The 26,024-nt window shown below is 53.7% G+C and overlaps 1 protein-coding gene across 1 annotated transcript in view; it reads left to right on the top strand.

Moving 5' to 3' along the window:
• The first annotated feature begins 2,012 nt into the window (after nt 1-2,012).
• The window catches only part of Ajap1 (adherens junctions associated protein 1), a 116,707-nt gene continuing 92,695 nt past the window's right edge, over nt 2,013-26,024 (top strand). The window contains exon 1 of the mRNA XM_075945793.1: nt 2,013-2,152. Coding sequence (XP_075801908.1) covers nt 2,124-2,152 — 29 coding nt within the window. The 5' untranslated portion in view covers nt 2,013-2,123. The remainder of the gene's footprint in view (nt 2,153-26,024) is intronic.

Below are 26,024 nucleotides of genomic sequence, written 5' to 3'. Positions count from 1 at the left end.
GAAGGCCAAGAGTCAGAGAGGTTGCATAATACAGCCAGGACCCCAAGACAGTGACACCCGGTACCCATGTCCAGGCTCATGCTACCATATTGGTCTTGAGAGGGAAAACAGAACCACTTCCGTCCTGTTCAGCTTGGGTGGGGAGGAATCTCTGGCTGTGTAAAACCTTGGGCTGGAGGCTGGGGGGAAGGGCCTGCCTGGGGCTCACTGTGAGTCCCAGCCAGACTCTGTTGGCTCCTCCTCCATCGGTAACCCTCCGAGGGAGGCCTTACCCTCTCCTAGGGGGTCAGAACTGGGCAGAAGCCACTACAGGCAGCACTCTGCGAAGTCCGGTCTCTCATCTTTTTACCCTCCTGGTTTTGGCTCTCATGTCTATGTAGGAAGGCTGCTGGCTGCAGCTCATTTCTAAGGCCCTTCCTTGACTTAGCACTTTTTGCCCTCTGTGTGTTAAGTTCAAAGTTGGGTTTTGCCACGAGAGTTCCCCAGGGACCCAGCAGCTCAAGCCTCCATGGGAGACTCTGCCTCCTCCGTGTCACTTCTGTCAGAGAAAGCGGACCTCAGAGTGCCTGTCTTTCACTAACCAGCTATGCAGATACGACTACCAAGGTAAGGCACCGGGAAGTGCTGGGTCGGGGAGTGGACAAGATTTCTGAGAGCTTGGGAGACCCAGGTTCCGAACTCTCTGGTTCTGAAAAGGCGGCAGTTGCCATAAAATCAGGAAGGACGACACTGGGTTGGAGACTAACTGGGCAGAAACACGCTCCAAACGAACGCTGAAACTTCATCTGCCTGGACGGAGGCCAGGCCCAGGCAGTGGGGAGAGCTCCCCTGCGGAGGACCCTCCCCAGCCTCCCACAGTCTCTCGCATCACCAGCGCCACGCAGCTCCGCTGGAGGAAACTTTCGCGCAGCCCTGTCTCCCGGAGCCCCACGAGAACGTCCCCTCCCCAAATCAGCCCTCCGAGTCCACTGGGCGTACTTAGAACCGGGTCCGAACCTCTTAACTGCTTCGCATACCATCCGGTTACCGTGGCAACACCATCCGGCGGCGCCCAGCGGTCCAATCGGAGCCTGCGGCCTCTTTCGAGCCTTTCCCAAGGTGGAGACCGGGACGCGGCTAGGGATGGGGAAGGGGCGGGCCAGAATCCCGTCTCCGGCGCCGCCCAGGCCACTCAGAGCCCAGGTCGCCAGTTCAGCTCCAGGGAGGTGGGCTGGAGAGCAAAGCTTGCCGGCCGGGTAGGGGGGCTCAGACTCCAGGTTGAGGGGCGGGGAAGGAGGGTGACGTGAGCCCGGCCGGGCGGGAGGAGTTGGGACCCGCTCGCGGAGGCGGGGGCAAGCGCCCAGAGGCAGACGCGCAGAGGGAGGCGGCCAAGCGGCGCGGGCGGCTCTGCGGAGGGCGCGGTGGGCGCGGGCGGCGGGGCCCGGGATCCCCGCGCGCCTCCTCCGCGCGGCGCCGCCGCCGCGCGTCCCCACGCCCCGCGCTCCACGCGCCCTCGCCCCGCGCCTCCCCTGCCCGCCTCCTGTCAGCCTCCCGGCCGCAGCCGTCTGCAGAGCGAGCGCTCAAACGAAGCTCTCCGGCAAGTTGATCGGTGGCAGAACCCGGGACGGATCCCCCCAGCCCTGATCCGGCGGCGCGTGAAGGCAACCCGCGTGGGCCAGAGGGGTGATCCTCTAAAATCCCGGCCACGCCGATCACAGCCTCGCAGGTCATTGCACGGTGCGCCGCGCCACCGGCTTCGTTGCCTGCCGCCCCGGAGGGCAAAGCCGCTCTCCTCGGACCCTCGCGGCCAGCTTCGTCGCCGGTGACAGCTCCAGAGAGCGCCCGCTTCGTCGCCGCCCGCGCCGTGTGACCTGCGGAGGGGCCCCGCGCCCCGACACCCGGCGGGAGGATGTGCGCCCCCGCGGGCCGGCCCGCCTGAGCCATGCGCCCCCTCGGCGGCGGCGCGCCGGCCGGCATGGAGCCCCGCGCGGCCGCGCTCTGACTCGCTGTGCGCCCCGCGGCCGGCGGGCGGCGGCGGCCCGAAGCCGGAGAGCGGCGCCACGGGACGGGAGCGAGCGGGCGCGGGCGCCGCGCAGATGGCCGGGGCAAGCAAGGTCTGAGGCTCGGTTTCCCGAAACGTGACCATGTGGATCCAACAGCTTTTAGGACTCAGGTGAGCGACCCGTCAGGAGGCAGAGTGCGTGGGGGTGCGTGGGTGCTGGGCTGGGCTGCTGCTCACTGTTGCAAACGAAGGCACCGCTTCTCGCCTCCCCGAGGCGGCCCGCGTGGTGCACCCGAAGCCGCCCAGCGTGGCCGCCCGCCGCTGGTTCCTGCGGCCAGGCAGGGAGCTCCGCGAGTCTGGGGTCGCTTGCCCCAGTGACCTGGAAGCTAGGCGCGCCCGCGGCTCGGGACGCCAGCAGCGCAGTGTCCTGGCCCGTGGCCCCGGCGCGCCTCCTCTCGGGAGCCCGGCGCGAGTTGCGGGCCGTTGGGCGCGGCGGTCTCGGGGGCCGAGGCTGACGCCGGAGCCGCCGGAGAGAACCACCAGCCTTCCCAGTTCCCGAGCCAGCTTTGCCACTGAGTTGGAGGAACGCAGAACCCCACAGCGGCTCCGCCAGCCGTTCTGTCTGTTCCTTGGGACCCTGGGGGCCCTAAACAGAAGTGTAGTAAGAGCTCAGCTGCCGACCCAGCTGCTTTGGGGGTGACCTCCTGGCAGAAGGTCGCACGCAGCTGGCGGACAGCTGAGTCTGGAGAGCTTGGATTCTGGGGAGCAATAACAGGCAACCCCCTTCCAAGCACCTTTCACAGACACACACGCACACAGGGCTTGTCAGTGTCTGGGACATTAGGGCCAGGAGGAACTCAAGCCCAGCGCGGTTATGGGGCCGGCTAGAAAGACCCTTCTGAAAACTTTGACCACCCACTGAGTCGCTTTGGCTTCTCTGGATCCTGCCCTGGGCGGCCAAGGGGTACCCGAGACGTAGTTGCCCCTTTTGCAGAGCGCAGTGCCTACCACCCTTGCCCTCATGAAGGGGGTCTCTGGCCAGAGCTGGTGCGCTTGGGTCGGGGGTGGGACTTAGGCTGAAACGACGCAGATGGAAGCAGAGAAAGGCTACTTGCGCTTCTAGTGTTTGTCCACTGGGATGCACTGCGCTCCCGTGTTGAGCATACAAGGGGTTGGTGGCTGCTGGAGCAGTCAGCCTCTGCAACCCCCACCAGCACGAAGCTGGGGAGAAAGTGGGGCCAAAGGAGGGAGGAACATGTGTGCGACCTGATTTTGAGAAGTCTGAAGGAGACTGGCATGCGAGTGTTTTCTCGCTGGCCTTGATTTACGAGTGAATTTGGTGCCTGGGAATAGATGTTGGCCGGCATCATCTAGTGAGGGCTGTCAGGCGTCATTACTGGCGTTCCTTTTCCTGGTGGCTGCGTTTGTTTGCGCTGTGGGCTTTAAGAGGTTAATCGCCAGCCTGATCGGCTGAGTGTGGGGCGCTGGCTGAGCCTCAGTCCACCATTGGACTGTGGTGAGATAAGGTTTAGGCCCCCCCACAGTTTTGGGGTGTGGACCAAAGGAAACAAGACCAGTTCTTGACCCCCATCTAGGTGCCCGGTCTGTCTGTCTGTCTGTCTGTCTGTCTGTCTGCCTGTCTGCCTGTTTGCTCTTCTGGTCTGGACTGTCCAGTTCTTCATTAGATCCCAGGGTCTCGAGGGCAACCCAGAGGATCCCCTTCCCGTCCAGAGGCAGCTTGAGTTCCTAGCTGTTTCGGGAGCTGCAGTCAGTCACTTGCTTGCTGGTGGCAACTTACCTGCACAAGTTGTTAGATTGAAAGGTTAGTACATTCTATAAGGGGGAGAGAACAAACACCAGCAAAGAAACCTCCTTTGGGGGCTCAAAATTCACTTAAACCGCTACCGTAGAACAATACTCGCCGAGCCAGGTTTTCAGAAATGCTTCTGTTGGGAATTTTGAAGTTTGACCTTTTAGGGTCCCTTGCATATTAGCATGTAAGATTTTATACACATGCATGCCGCCGCCTGCCTCCCACCCCAGGAAGGGCTGCTACCTCTGAGCAATCCTGACAGGGGCAAGTGTTCAAGGCAGGGGAGCAGGGGGATTTTGTTTCCCTCTGGGCAGGCACAGGGAGCCTGAGCCCAGGAGTTTGCACTTTGGCTCTGCAGCTCTTTCATCTCTTGCTGACTGCTTCCCTCAGCTCCCTGGGTGAGCACTGGACATCTTGCTGCCATGCTTGGAGCCTGGTTGGGCCGAGGTGGCGGAAGGCAGCCTTCCTTCTGCCTGGGAAAAGGTGGTTCCCTGTAAGCCCAGGGAGGGGCTTCCTAGCTCCCACCCAGAGCCAGGGTTGGTTACTTCTGCGATGAAGCCAAACTGTATACGAAGCCTTGATGCTTTAGGAGGCAGGAGCAGATGGAGTTGGATTTTCCTGTTTTTATGTCTTTATTTATTTATTTGTTGGTTATTTGTATCTGGGCTTCCTTGGGTCCAGAGGAAGACAGTCCTTGAAGGAGGCTTGGGGATTGCTGGGCTGAGTCCCTGAGCAGCTCAGAGGGTTTGCTTACTCAGCAGGCAGCCCAAATCCCCAGATCTGGTCCTGGTGGCTGGTTGCCTCTGGCGGGGCTGTGGTCTGAGGAGACTGACCTCATGGGGTTGTGTGGAGTAGCTGGGAGCAAGCACCCACAACGTTTGCTGGGTTGTGTTCAGGACTAGGCATACAATCACGGACTCAACCCTGCTCAAGTCTTGTTCCTCACAGGCATTCCCGACTCCCAAGCCTGAACTTTCGGCATCCCTTCTGCGAGGAAAGTCCCCTAGTACATGTTCAGAACGCAATTCACAGTTTTCTCAAGCCCTCCCAGTGTGTGCTGTGTTGTGTCTGGGCTTCCCGGCAGGGATCCACTGGGCTGGCTGTCACCAGCCCCAGCACAAAGTCCCCCAGCAGCTGGGGCTGCGCAGCCAGGCTTTAGTGGATGGAGTCAGTGCTCTGTCTGCAAACACTGGGCGCAGGGTGAATGCTGGCTCACTCTCCTTTACAGCTGCTGCTGCTAACTGGATGGCAACTGGAACCCATCTCGGGTCAGAGGCCGTGATACTCCTCTGGATAATAATGCTGGAATAAATGGTAAATTTAGGAGGTAGCGGAGGGTTTCCAGCAACATCAGCACACCCCACTCCTCTCTCTCATCCTTGGGCCAACTGGAGGATTTGGTAGTAGACACCCCCTTCCCTGTCTGTCTCTATTCATTTACTGATTCCCCCCTTCTCTTCTGTGCCTTGGGGAAGGGGGCAGAGCACACAAGCAGCTCGACACCTCTCTGAGATGTCTACCTCCAGTCCCCGGAGAAGGGACAGCTTGCTTATCCCTCTGTGTGCCTGCGTCCTCCTAGCTGGGATCCCTTGGGGACTAGCTGCCTCCCACCCAGCCTCAATGTCTTCTCTGACCCTGACAAAGGCAGGGTGTTTGTCAGACATTGCCCCGAGCATGCCGTGGAAACCTGGGTTCTTACAGAGCCTATGGATTTGGAACCCCGAGCTGTGGGTCTCCTGAGCTTGGGGCTTTTCTCTAGGGGTTATGTGGGAGTCACATGGTTTTAATACACCGTTGCTAGGTTTGCTTCAAAGGGTTACAAGTCAGTAGAGACCAAATTGATGTAAAGATTAGCTGAGAAAGCCAAATATATCCCTGATCTAGATTCCTGCGTTTGAAGTCTGGCTGGAGAGGGTTTTGCTTGCCTCCTGCCTGGCAGACCGAGAAGGGGAGGCAGGCTGGGGGCTTGTGGGTCTAGAGCAGTCGAGCGCAAACCAGGCTTGTTCCTCCTCTGAGACCCCTTCCAGGAATTTAAAGGGGCTGGTGACTCACGAAGGGCTAGCGGGGAGCTTGGTTATGTAACTCAGATAGACTCAGCTAAACGGCTTGGAATAGAGTCAGGCCGGAGTGTGCCCCTGTCAGAGCCCAAGCTCCTCTAGTGGCCCCTAGGTCCCCCGACTTCCACCCATATCAGGGAGAGGGTCAGATTAGCTGTAGGGATCCACCTAGTTGCTGAGGACCCTCACCAGGGCAGTAGCCCAGCCATCATTACCCAGGAGTATGGAGTGCTTATTACCAGGACAGTCCCCCTTTCTGGTAGGGCCGTGTGGTAGCTACTGAGCTGTGGGCAGATGGCCTGGGTTAAGTAGGGCAGGGAGGTGCAGGGAGGTAGCTAGAAGGCTATGCTGGTCCCTCCAAGGATGATGGAGGGAGCCACAAATCCACCATGGGTCTGTGGGATCCCCAAAATTCTTCACCAGAATGAAGGAAAGTGTCTGAAATTGTCATTTGTAAGAATCAGATCTGCTGTGTCCCCTTACGCCCCTTCCCTTCTTGTCCCTCTTATCCCTCCGGGTCCAGGACAGGCAAGAGGAGAGAGAGACATGCCTGCACCCCATAGAAGCCCCCTTGTTCCACCTTTGTCCCTTACACCCCATGGAAAAGCCGGGGTACAGAGCTGGCATTCATTAGCTTCCGTGATGTCACCTCTGCCCTTTCCTGCTTGGCTTGATGGTATTCTGGGTCTGCTCCCTGTCACAATTTTTCTTCAGGACTGACCTAAGAGGGGCAGGGTCTGCACCCGCTGGCTCCCCTCCCTCTTCTGAGCAGTTGCCTGGGCACAGTCCCTGGGTCTGGCTATCTGCTCTCTCAGGGCATTGCTTCCACTCCTTAGTCCTGCTTGTGTTTTGACCACAAGGGCTGCTGGGTTGGGACAGCAACAGTGGTGGGAACATGTACCTTGCTGCGGGACAAGACACAGTGTGGAGGTAGGTAATGCCGTGTAGAGAGGCTCGGAGATGCACTGAGCATCCTGGGTTGTGCTGGATGGGATGCCCAGGGTCCATGGGCTTACAGTGTGCCTCATTCCTCATTGCTCCCTGGGAAGATCGCCCGACAACCAATAGGATGCACAAGAAATGCCTGTCCAAGCTTAAATGTGTCAGCATGGCACAGTGCCCCTATTTTATCAAGTCCCACTTTTGTGCTTCTCCCTGGATCTCTACAGAAATCCAGGAGAGAGAGAGAGAGAGAGAGAGAGAGAGAGAGAGAGAGAGAGAGAGAGAGAGAGAGAGAGAGATTCAGAGATTCCAGCCTTAGGCTTAGACGTCCTCCTGCTCCAAACAGATATCACCTCTTCAACCTGGCTTATTGAGGGTGAATCACATTGTTGGATTTTTACCATCAGAGACACACTCCTTTGGCTTGAAGATTTTTTTTTCCCCCACAATTAGAATACAGACATGCTTGACAAAACAATCCCTTCCAGCTCTCTCAGCCATTATCAGCTCGGTACGAGAGACAGTCTCAGACTTTGTGGGTGAGAAGAGAGCATGGAGGTGGTGTCTGTCTGGGGCAAAAGGTGCCACTGAATGAGGAGGGGAGAGCCCTGAGGGACAAGGTGGAAGCAGGTGTGTCTGACTTTACAGTCTGCAGGTGCTACTTGTCTCTCCGTGGCTGCAGCTTGGGCCAATGTTTTCCTGCCTTTTAGGATGACAGATCCTTGTTTGATCCAGCTTAAGCTGAAATGGGTCTGTGGTCAGCATGTGCATGTGTGGAGGAGGCTGAAGGAATTAGTTAATGAGTTGTGGTCAGTACACACCCGAGGAGGTGACTGCTTGCTATGCCAAGCGTGTGCAGTAGAACCATATTGTACCTGGATGAGGCTTGCCTGCTGCTCTCAGTGCCTCCTGCATGAGCAGTACCCATCTCTGCCCTCAGATGCCCACCCCACTCGTGGATATATTATTCCTGATGTGTGCAAAGAAACCAGGTAACCATAGGTGCTTTCCCAAACCCCACACAGTAATCCCGCCCTCAGAGTTGTTGCTGACCGATGAGGGCACTCTTCAGAGGGCCAGGACACACGGAACATGGACTGAACAGAGATGTTGAAATTCCCGTTGGCCTCGTTAAAACAGGTGGAAGCCTCTCAGAATCCATTTTGTTTAGTTTAGACAAATAGCATCGTGCCATCCTGTGTCAACATAAAATCTCAGTTTGAGGCCAGGTCATGGTGGCGCACGCCTTTAATCCCTGCATTCGGGAGGCAGAGGCAGGCGGATCTCTGTGAGTTCGAGGCCAGCCTGGTCTACAAGAGCTAGTTCCAGGACAGGCACCAAAGCTACAGAGAACTTTTGGTTCAAAAGAACCAAAAAATAAAATAAAATCTCGGTTTGTGGCTTGTACAAATCTCAAGGGAGGTGTCTCTGCCCTTCCTAGGACACAAATGCCCAATTCCAAAGACCCAGTGATCACCTGAGACTGTCGGCCATTATGCTGGACGTTGGCTCACTGGACATATTTTCTACAGACATGGGCAGGAGAGAACCAATTATCTCAAAGTCTGTCCCCTCTGGCCTCAAGCCTGTCCCTAGGACAAAGCTGACTTAGTGCAGGCTCTGCGGCCAATTCTGGCTACAGCCCTCTTCAGCACTGAGGGGCTCTACCTCTGCGAAGGGTGAGGCTGTTCCTAAATCCCATGGAGGTGGGGGTGATTCTGTGGCCCTCAGAGGCCTCAATCTAGAGAGGGGATCCTCTGACCCAGCTGAGCTGACAGGGCCTCCACGTGCCTCTCTAGCATTTTAAACAGTTTTCTAACTCCGGGGACTTAAGGGCTAGCTGTCTGCTCACTTGTCACAGAGGCTTCTTGAAGTCAGGATGGGGAGGTGCCTGGGGGTAAAAGCAGCATGTGAGGGCATAGGTTACCCAGGAAAGGCCACGCTGGCCTGTGTGGGAGACATCAGACAGCACTGGGGTGGATCGTGTATCTGCTGAAGTTACGTGTACAACACGAGATGAGACCAGGCACCCCAGACTGCCCCCAGAGAGCTGTAAGCTGCATGGACTCACCTTATTCTGTCCCTACACTTGGCACCCAATAAAGATGCCGCATGGGGTTCCATGGGAGAGAAACATTGCACCATAACTGTGTGTTTGTGTGTACGCGCATGCATGTGAATGTGTGCGTATGTGTGTGCATGTGTGTGCATTTGTATTTGTGTGTGCGTGTGCATCTGTGGTGTGTGCTCATGTGTGTCTATTTGTGTGCATGTGAGTCTGTGGTGTGTGTGCATGCACACGTGTGTATATGTGTGTGCATGTGAGTCTGGTGAGTCTGTGACTGTGAGTGTTGGGGTTTGGAGATCAGCATATATCAGCATTTGTTATTAATGTCTCCCTCACTGAGAGAAGCACCAGCTTTCAGATCCTTCCCACCAAAGAAGGAGACTTGAGCGGTCCTAGGATGAAGTCTGAATGAGATGCTGTGGCATAAGCTGTGCTTGCAGCCCGGCTGCTGCTGCTGCTGCTGCTGCTGCTGCTGCTGCTGCTGCTGCTGCTGCTGCTGCTGACTGGGAGCCAAGGCTCTCCAGGGGCATGATGGGCTTACTTCTGGCCCTAGGCAGATAACCAGGCCCAGCTTCTGGGAGGTGGAGCTTAACTTGCATAATGAGATGAGCAGACAAGAAAGTACCCAGGTACCAAAGACCAACCCGGCTGACCCGCAGGGGTCACTAGTGGCCTAAATTAGCCAGATACATCTGCAGTTTGAAGTCATGTCTAAACCAGACAGGACCCTGAGTTCTGATAAGTAACACTGAATGTGACTTCAACTATTCTGCCTTGACTGGCTCAGTTAGCAGGGCAGCTTCCTTTGAAGACTCCTCGGTTCAAATTTGTGAAACTTGAGAGTGGCAGAGAAACAGCTCACATGGCTTGGCATGACCAGGTCCAAGGCTACGGTCTCTTTCCACTGACACACAGGCTTCCTCTGCTGCAGCTAGATTCATCAAAGAAGGCAGAAGGCTCCCAGATGCATACGGCTGTAGGAGCAGAGGGTCGCTGGAGGAGAAAGGGTTTGGGATTGTCTGCTGAACCACAGTATAGTTGGGCTGTGGAGGCCATTTTCATGCTTTTTTCAGCAATGTCTGATTTAGAAAAAGCGTATGCTAGAGAAGGGCCCATGGTCCCAGCAGAGGCAGCCCAGGCTCAGTAAAAAGCTGTTGAGAAATGAATGTTTTTAATTCATTTTATGAAACATTTTTAGATCTAACAAAGCTCTCTCATACGCACACATCCCTACAGACTAATAATGTCCATGAAGATGCACAAAATATTCTTTTTAAAGGCATTTATGTGTAGGAGTGGTTTTTTGTGTGTGTGTTTGTGCTTCTAAGTGCCTCACACACATGCAGTAACCAAGGAGGCCAGAGGGTGGCACCAGATCCACTGGAACTGGAGTTAGCGATGTTTGCCAGTTGCCATTTGGATGCTGGGAACTGATTGGGGGTCCTCTGCAAGAGCAGCAGACTATTAACTGCCAGGCCAACGCTTCCCACAAAATATCCTCAGTGAGATATTAATTAGTAAATAGATGTCAGCAGTATGTTTAAAAAAAGAAAGTCCACCAAAGAAGTGAGGGGTGGTCTGTGACCGCAAGAATGGTTTGATCATCTGACCGTCAAGCAGGGCAGTCTACCATATTAGAAAGCGAAAGGGGGGAAAACCGCACACCTGTTTCAATGGGTAAAATTCAACCGATTCTCATGCCAGCTCTCAGAATAGGAGGTTTTGTTTTTTCACTTAGCTTGATCGTGGATGTCTGTATTGACCTGTGATTAACCTTCTTTACACTGGGGGAAGAAACTGGCCTCATTTCTCCTGAGACTGGGGACAAGTGAACAACGGGTGTGGTCCTCACGCTGCCTCCACAGAAGACACAGGTCACAGAAAACAAGACAAACATACAAAAGCCAATTGTGTTTCTAGCTAGTGGTAACAAACCTATGGAGAATGAAGCATGAAACAATGTTTCAATTTGCTTTCTCTTGTGTTGATGGACGCCATGGCCCAAAGCAACTTGGAGAAAGGGATTGATTTTGTTTTACACACTGCAGTTCAGCGTTGACGGGAATGGAGCAGGGACTGAAGGAGGGTTTGAACAGGAAACCATGGAGGAATACTACAGACTGACTGGCTCTCCTGCCTATGGATGACACTATGTGTATAGTGCCTTTGAGTTATCTGACATCAATTACCAATCAGGAAATTCCCACATAGAATTCTGGGCTGTGTCAAGTTGACAGCAGAAGCTACCTAGAAGATTGTGTTATCAGCTTCCCTTTCCTTGGGCAAATGGAAAGTCCTGGAAGAATGGAAGACTTATTTTAGTTCATAGCTTCATAGTTTCTGAACTATGTCTGTTGCTTCGAATGAATGTGGCAGCAGGAACTGCCCACCTTGTGGTAGCTGGGGAGGTCTGGGGTCCTAATATCTGTCCTCTCCCAGGGCACACCCTTAGTGACCTGACATCTTTGCCCTGCCCAACACTCAAGGGCCCATCACTTGCCAGTAGCACCATGGAATGACAGCCACACTTTTGCGACATCCTGGGGATACATTCCAGGGGCTCAGGAGGAAACAATGGTGGATTTATCTAGAAAAGAAATTGACTGTTGACTCTGTGTGCCAACAACAACAGCATTCCAGTCAAAGATGTTGGAGAAACCGTGAGTGAGTGGAGAGACATACCATGTCCATGAATCAGACGATATTAGTTCTCCTCAGGTTGATGAACCTTCCTGAACACGACCCTCATCCAAAGATCACCAGCAAAATGTGTCTGTTGTGAGGGTGAAGTTTTCGTGGGTGGCCAGAGGCTGCCTGATGGCAAGATTCATTGTATAACAATGTTGGTAAGATTCATTGATTCATTGTATGATAAGGGTGGTAAGATTCATTGTACCACAATGGTGGTAAGATTCATTGTATGATAAGGGTGGTAAGAGTCATTGTACGACAATGGTGGTAAGATTCATTGATTCATTGTATGATAAGGGTGGCAAGATTCATTGTACCACAATGGTGGTAAGATTCATTGATTCATTGTATGATAAGGGTGGTAAGAGTCATTGTACCACAATGGTGGTGTCTCTGAACTTGGAGGCATGATCATCAGGGATATGGAACAGACTCAGGAGTGGAGCCCAAGCCCACACCTGGATGACTTTATGGCAAAGATTCAGATTCAGTGACATGATGGATGGCTGCATCTCCCCAAATGGGGCTGGCGCCACCACACACCAGGGCCACAACAGAAGAATGAACCTCAATTCTCCCACCCTAGGAACGGATATGCTCAGAACAGTTACAGAATTAGGTGTCAGATGCACAGCTGTAAACGTTCAGGAAACAAATGCTTCTGGAAATGTCTTTCGAATTGACACTGAAAACATGACCCATGCAAGAAAAAAATATGATGAATTGAACTTTATCAGAAATTTAAAGTTTGGGTACTGAGGAGGTGGTCCAGGAGGCAAAGTCCTCACTGTGTGACTGGAGGACCCGAGTTTAGATCCTCAGAACCCATGTAAAAATCTAGGGGGGTGGGGGAATGTGAACCCATATACGTGGTGCATTGAGAAGCAGAGGCAGAGGGATTCCTAGAGTTCTCTAAACAGCAAGCTCAGTCGACCAGCAAACTCCAGATCTCATGGGAGACTCTGCTTCAAAAAATAAGACGGGGAAGGGTTGACGAAGACTTCTGGCCTCCTTGTGTATACACGCTTGTGTATGTGCTTGCACACCTCTACACATGTGCGCACACACGTGCAAACACACATACACAGGTTTTAAAGTCCGTGCGAAAGCACAAGGCACAAGTGGGAGATGGTATTTATCCAGGGTTGTTGCTCTTAACACGGAAAGAGCCCATGAACCTAGAGCCGCACTGGCAAAAACAGGCAGAGGGCCTGCTCACGGGCAACCATGTTTCCATGACCCCCGAAAGCCCAAGATAATTCCCATGGGAGCTGTGAGGAAAATACACATGGAAACCCCAGCAGGACGCACTGCCCACCCATAGAATGGCCGGGATAAAACACAAAGTTGGTTCCACCAAACGCCAGCAGGGAGGTGGAGAAACTGGGCCACTCCTGCAGCCTGGGTGGGCGGTAAATGTCATGGCTGTGCTGAGAAGATCTTGGCAGGGTCTTCCGAAGTTAGACATGGAGTCTCACTTTTCTTCATACTGGCAGGAGAAGCCTTCAGGCGAGGGTCTGTAGCTTCAGGCAAGGGTCTCCGTGCAGTGGGAACAGGGCTTCCAGTGGGTTACCAGCTATACACGCAGGCACATCCGTATACAGAATGGGGCAGACTTATGGGTATAGTCAGCAGCCTGCAGGGTTTCGAGGGAGTGACCCAGGGGGAGCCCTTCCGGAAGGATGCTTGCAGTGGGAGTTCAAGGCCAGACCCTGGCGAAGCCCTAGGAGTGGGGCCTGGAGTCTTGGTTTCTAGGGGCAGAGAGAGCGCAGAGAGGTTGTCCTGAAGGGCAGATGAAGGGGCCTTGGAGGTGATGGCGGGCAGATTCACCTCTGTCAGCGTCAATAACCGGGTTGTATTATTTACCGGACTGTAGTCTCTCAAGATGTCACGGTGAGGGAGAACTGAGTAACGGGTGCATAGGAGGTCACCACGCTCCGTGTGACCACGGCTGTGAATGTACGACGGACTTAAAAGCGAGCATTTAATTAAGGAAAGCAAGCTGACACCCGTTTACTCACGTGTGGGAGGTTGGCACCTGGTGGAGGTGTGCGCCTGCGCGCTGGGCTCCTCGAGGATGCGGATCTGGATACCGTGCGTGCCTGGCGGCGCTGACGTGGGATGGGGGATGCTCCTTTACAAAGCTGGCTGTAGACGTGAGCCATGAAGTGGGCCCTGTGTGTGACTGCTTCAGGGCTCTACGTGTAGATGGGGCAGGAGCACGCAGGCCTTGGCGGCTCTGAGATCTGCTGCCAGCGGAGGTAACGAGTGACCTGCTGCATAATTACGGGATCAGACGAGCTGTCCAGATCCTTACGTAAACCAGGTCAGCTCCGAAAATAGAGCAGCCATTTTGGGGTCAGTCCTACCACCCTACATTGGCTCCGCTGTTCTGAGACCAGACTCGGGGATTTGAAGTTAGATATGAAAACAACCAGCGTCTTCTTTCTGGCTCAGTGAGAGGAGCACTAGGTAGGCTGAGGCAGAGGCCAGGGTGGCCCAGCTCCTCACAGTTTGCTTCTAATAAGAAAGAACTGCGGCGGGGGGCGGAAGAGTCCACCAGCACAAGCTGATTGGAATCAGAAGCGTGGCGGATGCGCTGCCTTGGACTTGGCTGTGGGCCAAGTGACCTCATCTACACCTCCTAAGGTGCTGGGACTGACACAACATCTCCGCCTTCTGCACTATGGTCTTGTGCCCCACTTCAGTGAGCTAGACGCTTCATCTGCCTCATCTTAGCCCTTCCTCATGCAAAACAGGAATGGCTGCCCTCATTCCTCTCCTGGAAGGAAATGAAGCAGAGAGAGACAGATTCACTGGCCTAATGTCACACAGCCAGAGAGTGGAAGAGCTTGGGTTCGAACCCAGGTTTCAAGAACTCCGAGGTTCACTGTTCCTCTTTCCACAGTCCCCTGTAGCTTTTGTGTTTTATGTAAAATTTGTGTCTCATTCCCTTGCTTAAGTTGCTTATTGGCCTTTAGGGAGAAAAGAAGAAAATGAATACATGAATGAATGAATGAACAAATAAATAATCAGGAGGTCTCGGCCGTCATGACAAATTCAAGTCAATAACCAAGGGTTTAGCTCCATGTACAGTTGACTCTAAAACCACAGCTCTCTGGCACCCACAGGGTTCGGGGAAATGTTCTTAGAATGGGAGATTATTTTTGCATTTTCTGTGTTATGTGTGCATCATGCATGCATGTGTGTGTATGTGTGTGTGTTGATGTGTGACTGTGTATATTTCTATGGCATAGACATTGATGTCTGACCTTTGTTTAGTAAACAGAAATAATTATCATCCCATCCTGGAGGTCTCTGAGGAGGGTGCACTTACCTGTGATATGGTGTATGTTACATAGTGTTCAGGAGAGCTTTGAACTGCAAGCTTTGCGCCCCCCACACAGGTGGGAAGGCTGGCCATTCCCAACGTTTGTGTGTTTGCACTTACTGCGTGAACCCCTAACTTAACTGTTCACAGATCTTGTCAGCTCACTGAACTGAGCTCCTGTCTCCGCGGGAGCCTCGTGTAACACAGGTTGAGCCCTAGCAAGCCCCCTCTTGCTATGCCTGGTGAATCTGGATTTTGGGTCCTCCCTGACAACCTCTCACCTGGCTCTCTCTGTGGATTCCGCTGTCCTGAGATAGCCTGCATGTGGAGTCCTCTATGTGTGGTTTTTATATCTGGTTTGCTTTGTCCAGCCTCCAGGTCTCTGGGTTTGCCAGCGTGTAAGTGTGTTGCTTTCACGCCTTTTTTATTATTGAGTAGTGTTCCACTTTCCTGGACACACCACAGTGTGTGTCTAGTGCATGTAGGCATGCCTGTGAGATCATTGTCCTTGTTGCCTTGCCTCCACTGTCTCCATTGTTCTCTCTCTCTCTCTCTCTCTCTCTCTCTCTCTCTCTCTCTCTCACACACACACACACACACACACACACACACACACACACACACACACACGCTCCCTGCACCGTGGTTGTCTGCAGAGGTTAGGGAATAACGTCAGGTGTTGGTTTGTATCTTTCTTGTTGCTTGAATCAGAGTCTCTTACAGCCATGCACCAGGCCACCTGGCTGCTAGCCAGGGATTCTGCCGTCCTGGTCACCCATCTCTGCACAGGTGTGCCAGGATGGCAGGTGTTCACTGCTGTGCCCACTGCTGCGTGCATTCCTGGTATCCAAACTCTGGTCCTCACGCCTGTGTGACAAGTGCCCTAGCCACTGAGCTGTCTCCCCGACCATCCCATTTTGTCACAGCAGATGTAGATACCACAGCCTCCCAGGAAGCTCCTGGTGTGTTCTCAGACTGATGGGAAATGCACGGCCAGCTGTTTGATGCTCACTCCGGGCTGGAGCTTGCTCCTTCCTGGTCTCTGAGGAGACATGTTCCCTACAGAGACTATTGTCTAGCTCTTTGTTTCTCCTTCCAGAAGCATCCGTTATGTGTCCTCTGCGTGCCTCCACAGTGCCGTGTGTTGACATCCTTAGTCAAGAACAGAATTTTCCATTCTCCTTGGTACAGAAGCACTGTGGACTGGGACAGTTTAACTCTTTAGAAGATGGGCTCCTGGCCTGTGCAATGCTTAGAGTTGGAAAGGAGGTGCCATCAGGGTCCCATAAGGGGTCCAATGTGTTCCTCCCTGTGAATGAGGGTGGTCTGTGGGAATTAGGAAATAATGTAGATCATTCTGAGAACCTCTGGAACATCTGTCCTATGGAACATCCCGCAGCCAGGGTCATTATTTAGGTGCACAGAGCCAGAAGAGCACAGCCAAGCTCCAGGCAAGTCCTGGGGAAGCACAGACCTCTGCTCTGCCCTGTTTCTGTCCATGGACTGTCCCTGTGGGAGCCAGGAGCTAAGGGGACTTGCTGTAATGAAAGGGAGGTTGAAGCTGGCAGTCACCTTCCTGGCAGGACAGACCAGTCCCCTGGGCACCATTCATCTCCTTCTGGGGCTGTGGGATGCCAAAAGCACAGGCTGCAGTAGCCTTCCCAGACTTGGCCCTCTGTGCAAACCTGGGTCAGTCCCCCTGACTCCCTCTCCTCAGCTCCATGCTGAGCTGGACTCTGAGTTCCTCTGTGCAAACTTGGGTCAGTGCCCCTGACTCCCTCTCCTTAGCTCCATGCTGAGCAGGATTCTGAGTTCTGTGGGCTAAGAGGGAAGGTGCTGTTGGCCGTCGGCCATTGGTGGGGGGCATAGGGTGTAAACGGGATGACCTGAGCACCTTGTTCTCTTTGGGAGGACCGTGTGCAGTGTGTACACTACAGTTCTGAGCCAATGTTCTACCTGGTGACATCTGTGGGTCCTGCTGGCAGATGTGAGCACCAAGCTAAGCAGCCACATTTTTGATCCTCATCTCCAACCCCTGCGATGCTTCCCGGTGGCGTTGCTGCCCTGGGGCACTTTAATTACTTCCGCTTCCAGGGAAAACCAGGGAGGTACCAGGATGGGTCTGAGTGCCAGGCAGCGGGTTCTGGTTGCTGATCTCTTCTGTGACATCTTCTCTTTCCACACTAACAGACTCCCTGTTGAATTTGACTGCGTTTATAGGAATATAGTCTTCAGCGGATGGGGTTGGCAGCCCAGCATCCGGGGATAACTTCCCGTGAGTTCCGTGCCAAACGCACATAGTCGCCCTTGATGTAGAGGTGACGAGACGGGCCTCTTGAAGCCGATAAGGAAGACAGTTGGCAGTGGATAACGCTTGTGGTCACAAAGGTGGCCCATATCCCCAGCCAGACCTGATGTGAAGACCAGCTTCTCTGTGCAGCCAGAAAGGAAGCTTCTCTGTGTAGAGAAAGGAAGGCCCTACCAGCTCTTCCATGTGCTTGGCCACGCCTTCCTCGGGGACTGCTGTGGGTTGGGTTTGGAAGGGATGTCCTCCCCGTCCAGGTCAGAAGCAACCCAAGGGTAGAGTGGGTGGTTCTATAGATGGGCTGAGTCAGCTAGGTCTGCCTCAGTTTCCAGGCCCCACCTTCCTCTTGGCTCTCAGTTGCTGCTGCTGGAGTATCGGGATGGCTTCACTTACCTTGGTCAGCAGCCGGTGTCTCATCGTGTGCTCCACATAGCACCTGTCACCAAGAGCCAGCGTGATGACTTCCAGGAGACTCCGGATTTTATTTATTATTGTTTGGGATAGGGTAGCCTCGAACCTGATGTGTAACTGAGGGTGCTCTTGAACTCCTGATTCCTCTGCCTTACATCTGAGCGCTAGGACTATAGGGATACAGACCACACCTAGTGTACGTGGTGCTGGGGCCAGAGTCCTGGACCAGCTAGACAAGCGCCTCACCAACTGAGCTAAAGCCCAACAGCTTGACATCTTAAACAGACTTTGTGTGTATGGGTGTTTCGCCTCCCTGTATGTCTCTGTGCCCTGTGTGTACGTAGTACCGGCAAAGGCCAGAAGATGGCATGGCTTCCCCTAGAGTGGGAGCTGCAGAGGGTTGTGAGCTGACATAACAGGTGCTGGGAATCAAAGCCTGAGTTCCCTGCAAAAGCACCCAGTGCTCTGAGCCACTGAGACGGCTCTCCAGCTTCACAACTGGGTATGCGTTTTAACTTAAATTTCTAAAAAGATATTTGTTTACTGTATGTATATGAGTATTTTGCATGCATGTATACCACATGCTTGCCTGGTACCTGTGGAAATCAGAAGAGGGTGGTTGGAGTCCCTGGGACTGGGGTTACTGACAGCTGTGACCAGCCACATGGCTGGTGGGCACTGAACCTAGGTCTTCCGTCAAGAGCAGCTGAGCTCACAACCACAGAGCCGCCCCTCCAGCCCCACAGCTGTCTGTTTTCTAATGAATATTTTAGAGCCAGTTTCCAGGTAGGTCTCTGTATGTGCAAAGGACGTCCCCCAGTTTGGAGGCAGCCTTTGAGGAGACTCTGCTTCAGGATCACCGAGGGCCAAGCTCTCTCAGAAGATTATGTTACCCGGACGGTGACGGTCCTGTCTCAAGCCCGTGCTCAGTCCCTGCCCCCTGTTCTGTGAAGAGAAAGTTCTAGGCTGTGCTTCCTGCTGGGATGAAGCTAATTCTTCAGGGAGCCAATTACACGAAGAGAGAGAGAGCAAACTTGTTTATTTTTGCGACGCTATTTCAGAACTCCAGCAATGGATGATGGAATGGCCCCATTAGGTCCCTGATGCTGTGGCCTTGTGCCCACAGGCTTCCTGGGCCTTTGCCTGGTTCCCAGTGCCTGGCCTGGGCTGGTGGGCTGACTGATTTAGATCCCACCCATGAGGTACTGCTCTTGCTGTTCAGTACTTTTTAGCCATGTCTGAGTCTCTCCACGAGGCAACAAGTCAGACAGATAGGGAAAAAAGTTAGAGCTGAGTGTGTAGGACAGTGGGTGAGCTGCAGGCCAGGCAGCCATGGCTCTGGCTAGGTAGAGTTGGGGAGCTGTCTTGTATGTGCCGTATGGCATGTGAGGACTGGAGGAGGCAATCTAGACACATTCCCAGAAGTTCAGGAGATCCGAAGGCTGGAGTTGGGTCAGGTGGGACAGGACGAAGCAGGGCCCTGCCTTGGAACAGCGAGGAGAAGAAATGTCTAATCGAGTCTTGTGAGAGAAGCTAGGAGGGCTGAAGGAGGAGGGGAGAAAGAGAAGAGAGAAAGGAGGGGTTTCAAACAGAGGAGCAGAGGGGAGGAGAGGAAGAGGGAGAGGAAGATAGATGGAGAGAGAGATTCTTATTTCTGCTTACTCGGGAGGCTGTATCAGGAGACTCACTGATCCTGACCTTCCTTAGTTCCCCCCAAGGTGAAGCATGAGTTCTGGGAGGGGAAACAGGTCCCTCTGTCCCCCAGGGACTGGTGGGAGGGACTTCAGAGGCAGCGCCCAGGGCTGTCTTTGCTCCTCCAGCTTGGAGCAATGGAACATTCTGGAGAAACATTCTTGACTTCTATGTTCATAGAGGAGGAGAGATAGATCACAGGAAGGACATCCCATGGGAGCTGTGTGTAGAGCCCAGTGTCCTGTGTGGAAGCTGGGTCACAGGAGGACATCTCGAACCCAGAGAGACATTGGGAGAATCGTGGAGGAGACCTTGGAATCCAGAAGACAGCAGCCTGGCTAGACTCTTGCCGTCCCCTCTCATCCGTAGTCTCAGGATGCTAGTGAAGCCCCAGCTCAGCCAGCCCTGCTGCCTTCCACTCTGGTCCCCAATTGCATCTCCCTCCCTTAGACAGCACCTGAACCCCAAGCTCCCATTCATCACCCATCCCTCTCAGGGATGCCACCAGCCCACTGTCATGAATTCAGCTGGTCATCATGCTAAAGCCTGTGCGTGTGGATTTGGGGCTGAGCTCCTGAGATGTGAGGTGGGACCCATCAGTAGGAGTCAATAGAAGTTTCTAGTGGAAATGGTCTTGCAGCTTCCACTGCCTCTTTGTGGGGTGGATCCTGTGCAGTAGTGAGGCAGAAGGTCTTGTTCTCAAGGCAACAAGTGGGAGGAGCAGCATGGGAGAGAGTGTGTCGGTGCCTAGGAGTGTTGCATGCATGAGTTTGCATGCATGCATGCATGCGTGTGTGTGTGTTGGTATGTGTGTATCTTGGTGTGTGTGTGTGTATGGTGTTTGTTGGTATGTATTGTCGTGGTGTGTGTGTTCTTGGTGTGTATGTGTGGTGTGTGTATGTTGTGTTGGTGTATGTGTGGTTGTGTATTTCTTGGTGTGTGTGTGTCTTGATATATGTGCGTCTTTTGTGTATGTGTGTGGTATGTTGGTATATGTGTGTTGGTATGTGTGTCTGTGTATATGTGGTGTGTTGGTGTGTGTGTCTGTGTGTATGTGTGTGTTTGTGTGTGTGTCTGTGTGTGTGTGGTATTTTGGTTGGTGTGTGTGTCTGTGTGTGTGTATTGGTGTCTGTGTGTCTGTGTCTCAGTGTGTGATGCCATGAAGGGTGTGGGTTGTGATGCACCAGTGAATTTGAAAATCACCAGCACCTCTGCATTCTGCCCTCTCCGTCTGCAGCCACCCAGCAGTTCAAATACTTTAATTAACAGACTCTCAGCAGTCTGTTGAGGTCAGGGAATATCATTAACCTTACTTCACAGATGGGTAAACTGAGGCGGAACAGGGCTAAGCAATTCTCTGAGATCTTGCAGAATCAGCAGATCAGTCCCTGAAGACACCAAATGAGTCCACCTAACACTTGACTCGGGTCCATCCACCACAGCCTAGCCAGGGGACCGAGGTCGCTCTGTGCTCCAGCAGGCCCTGACCACAGGCCTGAGGCCCAAGCGGCCAAGCCTGCCCTGGCTAGGTCTCTTTGTTACTCTCATGTGTGAGGTGAGGGAGTGGTGTTCATGCTCTAGAGTTACAGGAAATGGGGGTTCATGCCTGCCTCTTCCATCATCCCAAGGTCCCTTCTACTATTCAAGTCATTCTAGGTAGGAGCGCCAGAACCCTGAATCTCACTAGGTAAATTTATGTCCATGGCAAGAGGCACATTTGGATTTCCAGAAAGGACTCAGCCAAAAAGAATGGAAACTCGGCTCACTTAATAGGAAGAACTCAGTTTATGGCCATATTTACAGAGTGTACCCAGTGCATTCGCTCACCTGCAGTGATCCATACTCTCCAGTTCTAAACCTTTTCTGCCATCCCACAGGCAGCGCTCACCCTTGAGCGGTCATTGCCCATCCTCCTGGTGACAGTTCAGCTAGCTACTTCCTGTGGATTGGTTAAGTCTAGGCATTTATTATATTAATCTTCGACGACCTTTGCTGTCTGATTTCTTTCATTTGGCATGGTGTTTCTGAGAGTCAGTCACACTAGTAGCAAGAATCAGGATGGAAAGTCCATGACAGCCTGTGGCCCCTCTGAATGCTGTTCTATACGGGTCTTCCTTGCTGGACAGCCGTCTGTGCGGCAATGAACTTGTGTGTGCACACGTTTCTCTGTTCGCGGTTCTTCGAGGTGTGCGCTGCTTTCCTTGCTGCAATGACGGAACACTGGACAGAAACGGCTTTAATGGAGAGATTTATTTTGTTCTTGGTTTGGGAGAGTGCCGTCCACCGAGGAGGGGACACTCTGGAGGAGCAGCCAGGACATGGGGTACACTCTGGAACCAGGACAGTATAAACTGCCTCTGGAGACCTTTTGCCAGCCAGGCCACACTTCCTAAAGGCTCTACAGTCTTTGGAATAGTGCCATAGGCTGGAGGCTGAATTCTGAGCATGAGCCTTTGGGGGCATTTCAGAGCCACAGTGTTGTGGGGTCATACTTGGTTTGTGTCTTGGCTGGGACTGTCTTTGTTCTTCCAGGCCAGGGCACGGCCCGGGTTCCTACCCGATTCTTGTGTCCTCCCAGGGTCCCTCTGAGCTTCTGCAGGTGAAGCCTCAATTGATCCACATGGGGACGGGAGTTGCTGACTTCTTGAAGCATGGTTCTGATTAGTGACAGTTCAAGCCAGCCCGGGTGCCCGGACTATCCCACTGCCAACGGGTCCTAACCCCAGATCACCGGCATGGGCGCACAGGCTCCGAGTGGCCTTTCTGTCCGTTTCCTTACCTAACCAGTCCCCTGGGAGGGAAGCGGCATTTTTATAAGCTCTGTGCTAAGCAGGGATTAGGAGCCATTTGGGGAGTGGATTAGTGCAATTGCCCCTGGGATGAGCCCTACTCTTGGCGACTCCTGCTTTTTCCTCATCCTGGACCTTAGCGCTGAGCCACGTGGTCTATTGAAAGTCAAGCTGACACTGATCCTTTTGCTCAACACCAGCCTGGACCCAGGGTAACAGGGAACCTGTGACCCAGCCTCCCTGGTGAGCCTACTGCTCCCCGGGGGATATGCTGGCTTGGGAGCCTGCCTGCCACTTTCCTGTTAGAAGAACCTTCTTACTGACTCTACCGTGCACTGCTTGGTTCTCTAGAGGCTCTCCACAAACAGCCAGACACAGCCACCTTGAGTCTCTCCCAGAGGTGGGGCAGGGCTCTTCACTCCCAGCCTTGAACATCTGTGGGTTCGGACTCCAGAAGCTACCTGGAAATCGGAAATCTGCTCAGAAGCACATGAAAGAGAGAGCGAGCCCCAGTTAACTAGAACAGGCGTGCCCCAGTTAACTAGAACAGCCGTTCACAGTGTGTTCTGGGGTGTTCCAAAGTGTTCTGGATATTTTGTCTCTTCCCTTCCGGAGAAGCAAGGAAGAGAATGGAGAAAAAAAAAAGGTCGACGTTAAGAAGCTGAAGTTTTCCCAAAAACACGCTTCCGAGGGAGACTCCAGCATGAAAAGCATTTCAGCCAGCATCCTGAAGCCCTTTCTCCTCCGTGAGGGGCACTTTTGGTCGCTCTGCTGGAGACCACACCTTCCCCAGACAGCTCCGTTCTTCACAGTGGATAGAGTGGAGTGGGGCTGCCCCTCCTCCCGAGGAAACAGAATGGGGTGGAGCACAAGGAGTGAGATTGGCAGCAGGGCCTGCATCACTGTGAAGGCCTTCACACAATAGCAACCGCAGCTCTGGGCCTAAGGGGGTCAAATCACATGTCCCGCTGTGCCCGCTTCCTCTTCCTCAGTCCTCACGGGTCCTCACCCCACACCTTCAGTGCCATCAGAACCCAGCTCTTTCCCAGTGCTGAGCCCACCTTGGTTTCCCAATTCTTCCCCAACACTCTTCCTAACTCCGAGTCCCCATCACATCCCTGTCCATCCAAGAATGCTGGTGCGAAGACCAGGAAATCAGGAAGGCCCCCTTAGCTCTAATTCTAAAAGCTGCGAGCATATCGCTTGCCATCGAGTCTGCACATTGAAGCAAAAGTGGAATTCCTGGGTATTCAGGAGGGTAATTAATGGAAATGCAGCATTTCGGGCAAAGTTGATGAGGCCCGATTGTACTGTAGTGGTCCTAGCCACAGGCTGCAGACGGCTGCATCCTGCTCTTCCGGGAGATGGATGAGAAACCAGTGCTCTGTTCACCAGGGTGTCAAGGCCCCTGTCACCTGGGTGCAGGTTCTTCTGAGACTCAGGACTGCTGGGAGCCCTCACGTGTGTGCGCTGAGTGGCCTGTCTTTGCAACCCATGTTGTACGTGGTGATCATGGGGCCCTCAAACTGACGTGGAGTAGACCGAGCACTTGGAGTTACATTGGCCTCCACAGTGGACATTATTTCAGCCAGTTTCCTCTGGGGCTGTTGGAGCCTAACTCATCCCAGCATGAAGGGGACTTAAGGTACCGCAGCAACAAAGTCTACCAGCCACAACGGCCTCAGCCCCAAAGGCCACAGGACAGCACTGAGTCTCGACAGAGCTGGTTTCCCAGCCTTGGTGCAGGGCAGTGGACGGACACCTTTGGCTTGCAGAGGCCCACGTGGAGGCACATGTTTTGTTTTTCAGTATTTGTTTCAAGCTCACTCCACTTGACCTGGAGCCCTAGGAGAGATTGCCAGGTAGACACCTAAGAATCCAGGGTGGGGGCCCTTCCACGGAGGACACAGCCATCTGTGGAAGATGTGGGTTGGGAGAGGCATCTGCAGGAGTATTGCTGGCTCTCTGTGCGTGGCCCCATCATGTAAATGATGCAGGAGAACTTCAGGTCCCACTGAGATGCTCCACCGCCTTGGAACTGCAGGTCTGATCAGAAGCAAGTACGTACTGTCTCCTCTCACGTCATGGGGAGCCCGATGCCGAGAGTGACTCTGGGCAGCTTTGGCTGAGGCGCCCACCTGCGGGGCTCTGGGTTCTTCCCAGGCTCAGGGTCAGGGAGAAGCTGCAGTGGCTCTGCCGGGTGGATACATGGCATGGCATGCAGGCCACGTCCTCCCCTCTCTCCCACCCATGTGTTTGGATCTTTGGCAGAAAGTTTGGTGCAAAAGGAAGGCTTGCTTCGTCTCTGTCTCCACGGGCCTATTTCTGTCGTGCTGTCTGCCTCTGCTCTTCCTTTTTTGACATTCAGCATTTTCAAACACAGATTTCGCACAGATCCAGCGTGAGTCACAGGGCTGGGTGGCCACATGGAGAATTCTGGAGTGCAGGCTGGAGAGTCTTCCTGCAGACTGGAGAGCACTGCCCCTTTTGTGGGGGACAGGGACAGGAGATTGTTGTGGGACCACCATACCTCTGTCCCTCTTCACTCTTCAGATCCAGCACTGGGACCACCCACTCCACACCCTCACGAGGACGTCACCATAGCTCCTGGGGTCCTGGGACCCTCAGGCTTCATTACAGCCCAGACAAGCAGGAGGCGAGCAATGCTACACTGGGCGCTATCGTCTGTCGTAGGAAAGGAACGTAGACCCATGTCCACTGGGAGGAGAGTCCTGTGGGGCAGCGATCAGCATCCAGAGAGTCTAGTTGTCCTGTTTGCACAGTCGAGATGTGCCACTTCGTGCCCCGTCCTGTGGGTGACAGCACATGATCTGTAAGGCTCAGCCACATAGACATGGCTGAATGCTGCACGGCCACCTTGTCTTGGTCGTCTGGAGGCAGAGGGACTAGTGTGTGGCAGAGGCATTTACCTTGGACAGGACAGCCCAGGGGCTTTGCTCCCAGGAGATGAGGGCAAAGACTTCCTCAGGGCGGTTCAGTTTCCTATCACCCAGTGCCAGAGACCAGATGCTTCAGAAACCCGCAGTCCACACTGGGCAGTCGAAGGCAGCTATGTTGCTGGCTGAAAAGCTGGGGAGGAGCCACCAGGGCTGTGCCGTCATCAGTAGGACTTGCTGGACAGCTTCCCTAGGGGTCAGGCCCCCGTGTCTGGGAGAAAGCCTTTCTGTGTCCCTAACAAAGACAGCCATCCTGACGGTCACTCACTGACCATTTTACACCGCCTCCTCGGCTTCCCATACTCTGACATCCTATACGGGGAGCTGCTTTCCTCTGGCTTCTCGTTGCCATGGAGACGGGGGCCAGCATCACCTCCTCGTTTTATTTCCCGTGCCCCTGGCTTAGTCACGCTCCTCCAACTTCCTCATTACCCATATACTTGTTCGTTTGAAAAAAAAAAGTTCCAAAAAAAGATGGTTTGTGCGAAGGGAGTGAAAATTGAGTTTATTTACGACAAATTGGTAGAATCCAAACTTTGGCAAAGAGCTCCAGAAGAGGCCTCTGGCAGCTGAGGCACGCACGGCTCGTCGTGGAGTGTGACGTTTCTCATCCAGTCAGCTTGAGGAGGCTCTGACCTGGCTCTGGCCTCCTAGAGTAGAAGCCTACTCAGGCAGTAAATCTCCTCAGAGATGTGAAGCTACCAACTCTGCAGAGACACCCACTGGCTCCAGAGCAAGGGCAAGAGAGAGGACATAGTCCCCTGGGGCACCCAGCTCAGAAACTGCTGGCCTTGCCGATGTGGGAACGAGCGGCTCAGGGTGACTAGGTGCCCTACTTGCTTGGTCTCTGCTTGGAGCACAGCAGACCCTCAGACGGGCCTTTTCCAGCAATCAGTACGCAGAGGGAGGGTTGTGCGCCCTGGAGCTCAGTGGGGAAAGTTTTAACTGAATTTGACTGCAGTGGTATTAGCTCCAGATGTTAGAAAA

This window comes from Microtus pennsylvanicus, chromosome 13, assembly GCF_037038515.1.
Source record: "Microtus pennsylvanicus isolate mMicPen1 chromosome 13, mMicPen1.hap1, whole genome shotgun sequence".
Lineage (NCBI taxonomy): Eukaryota > Metazoa > Chordata > Mammalia > Rodentia > Cricetidae > Microtus > Microtus pennsylvanicus.
The sequence above is the reverse complement of the archived record's forward strand: the minus strand, read 5'-3'. Positions and strand labels throughout refer to the sequence as shown.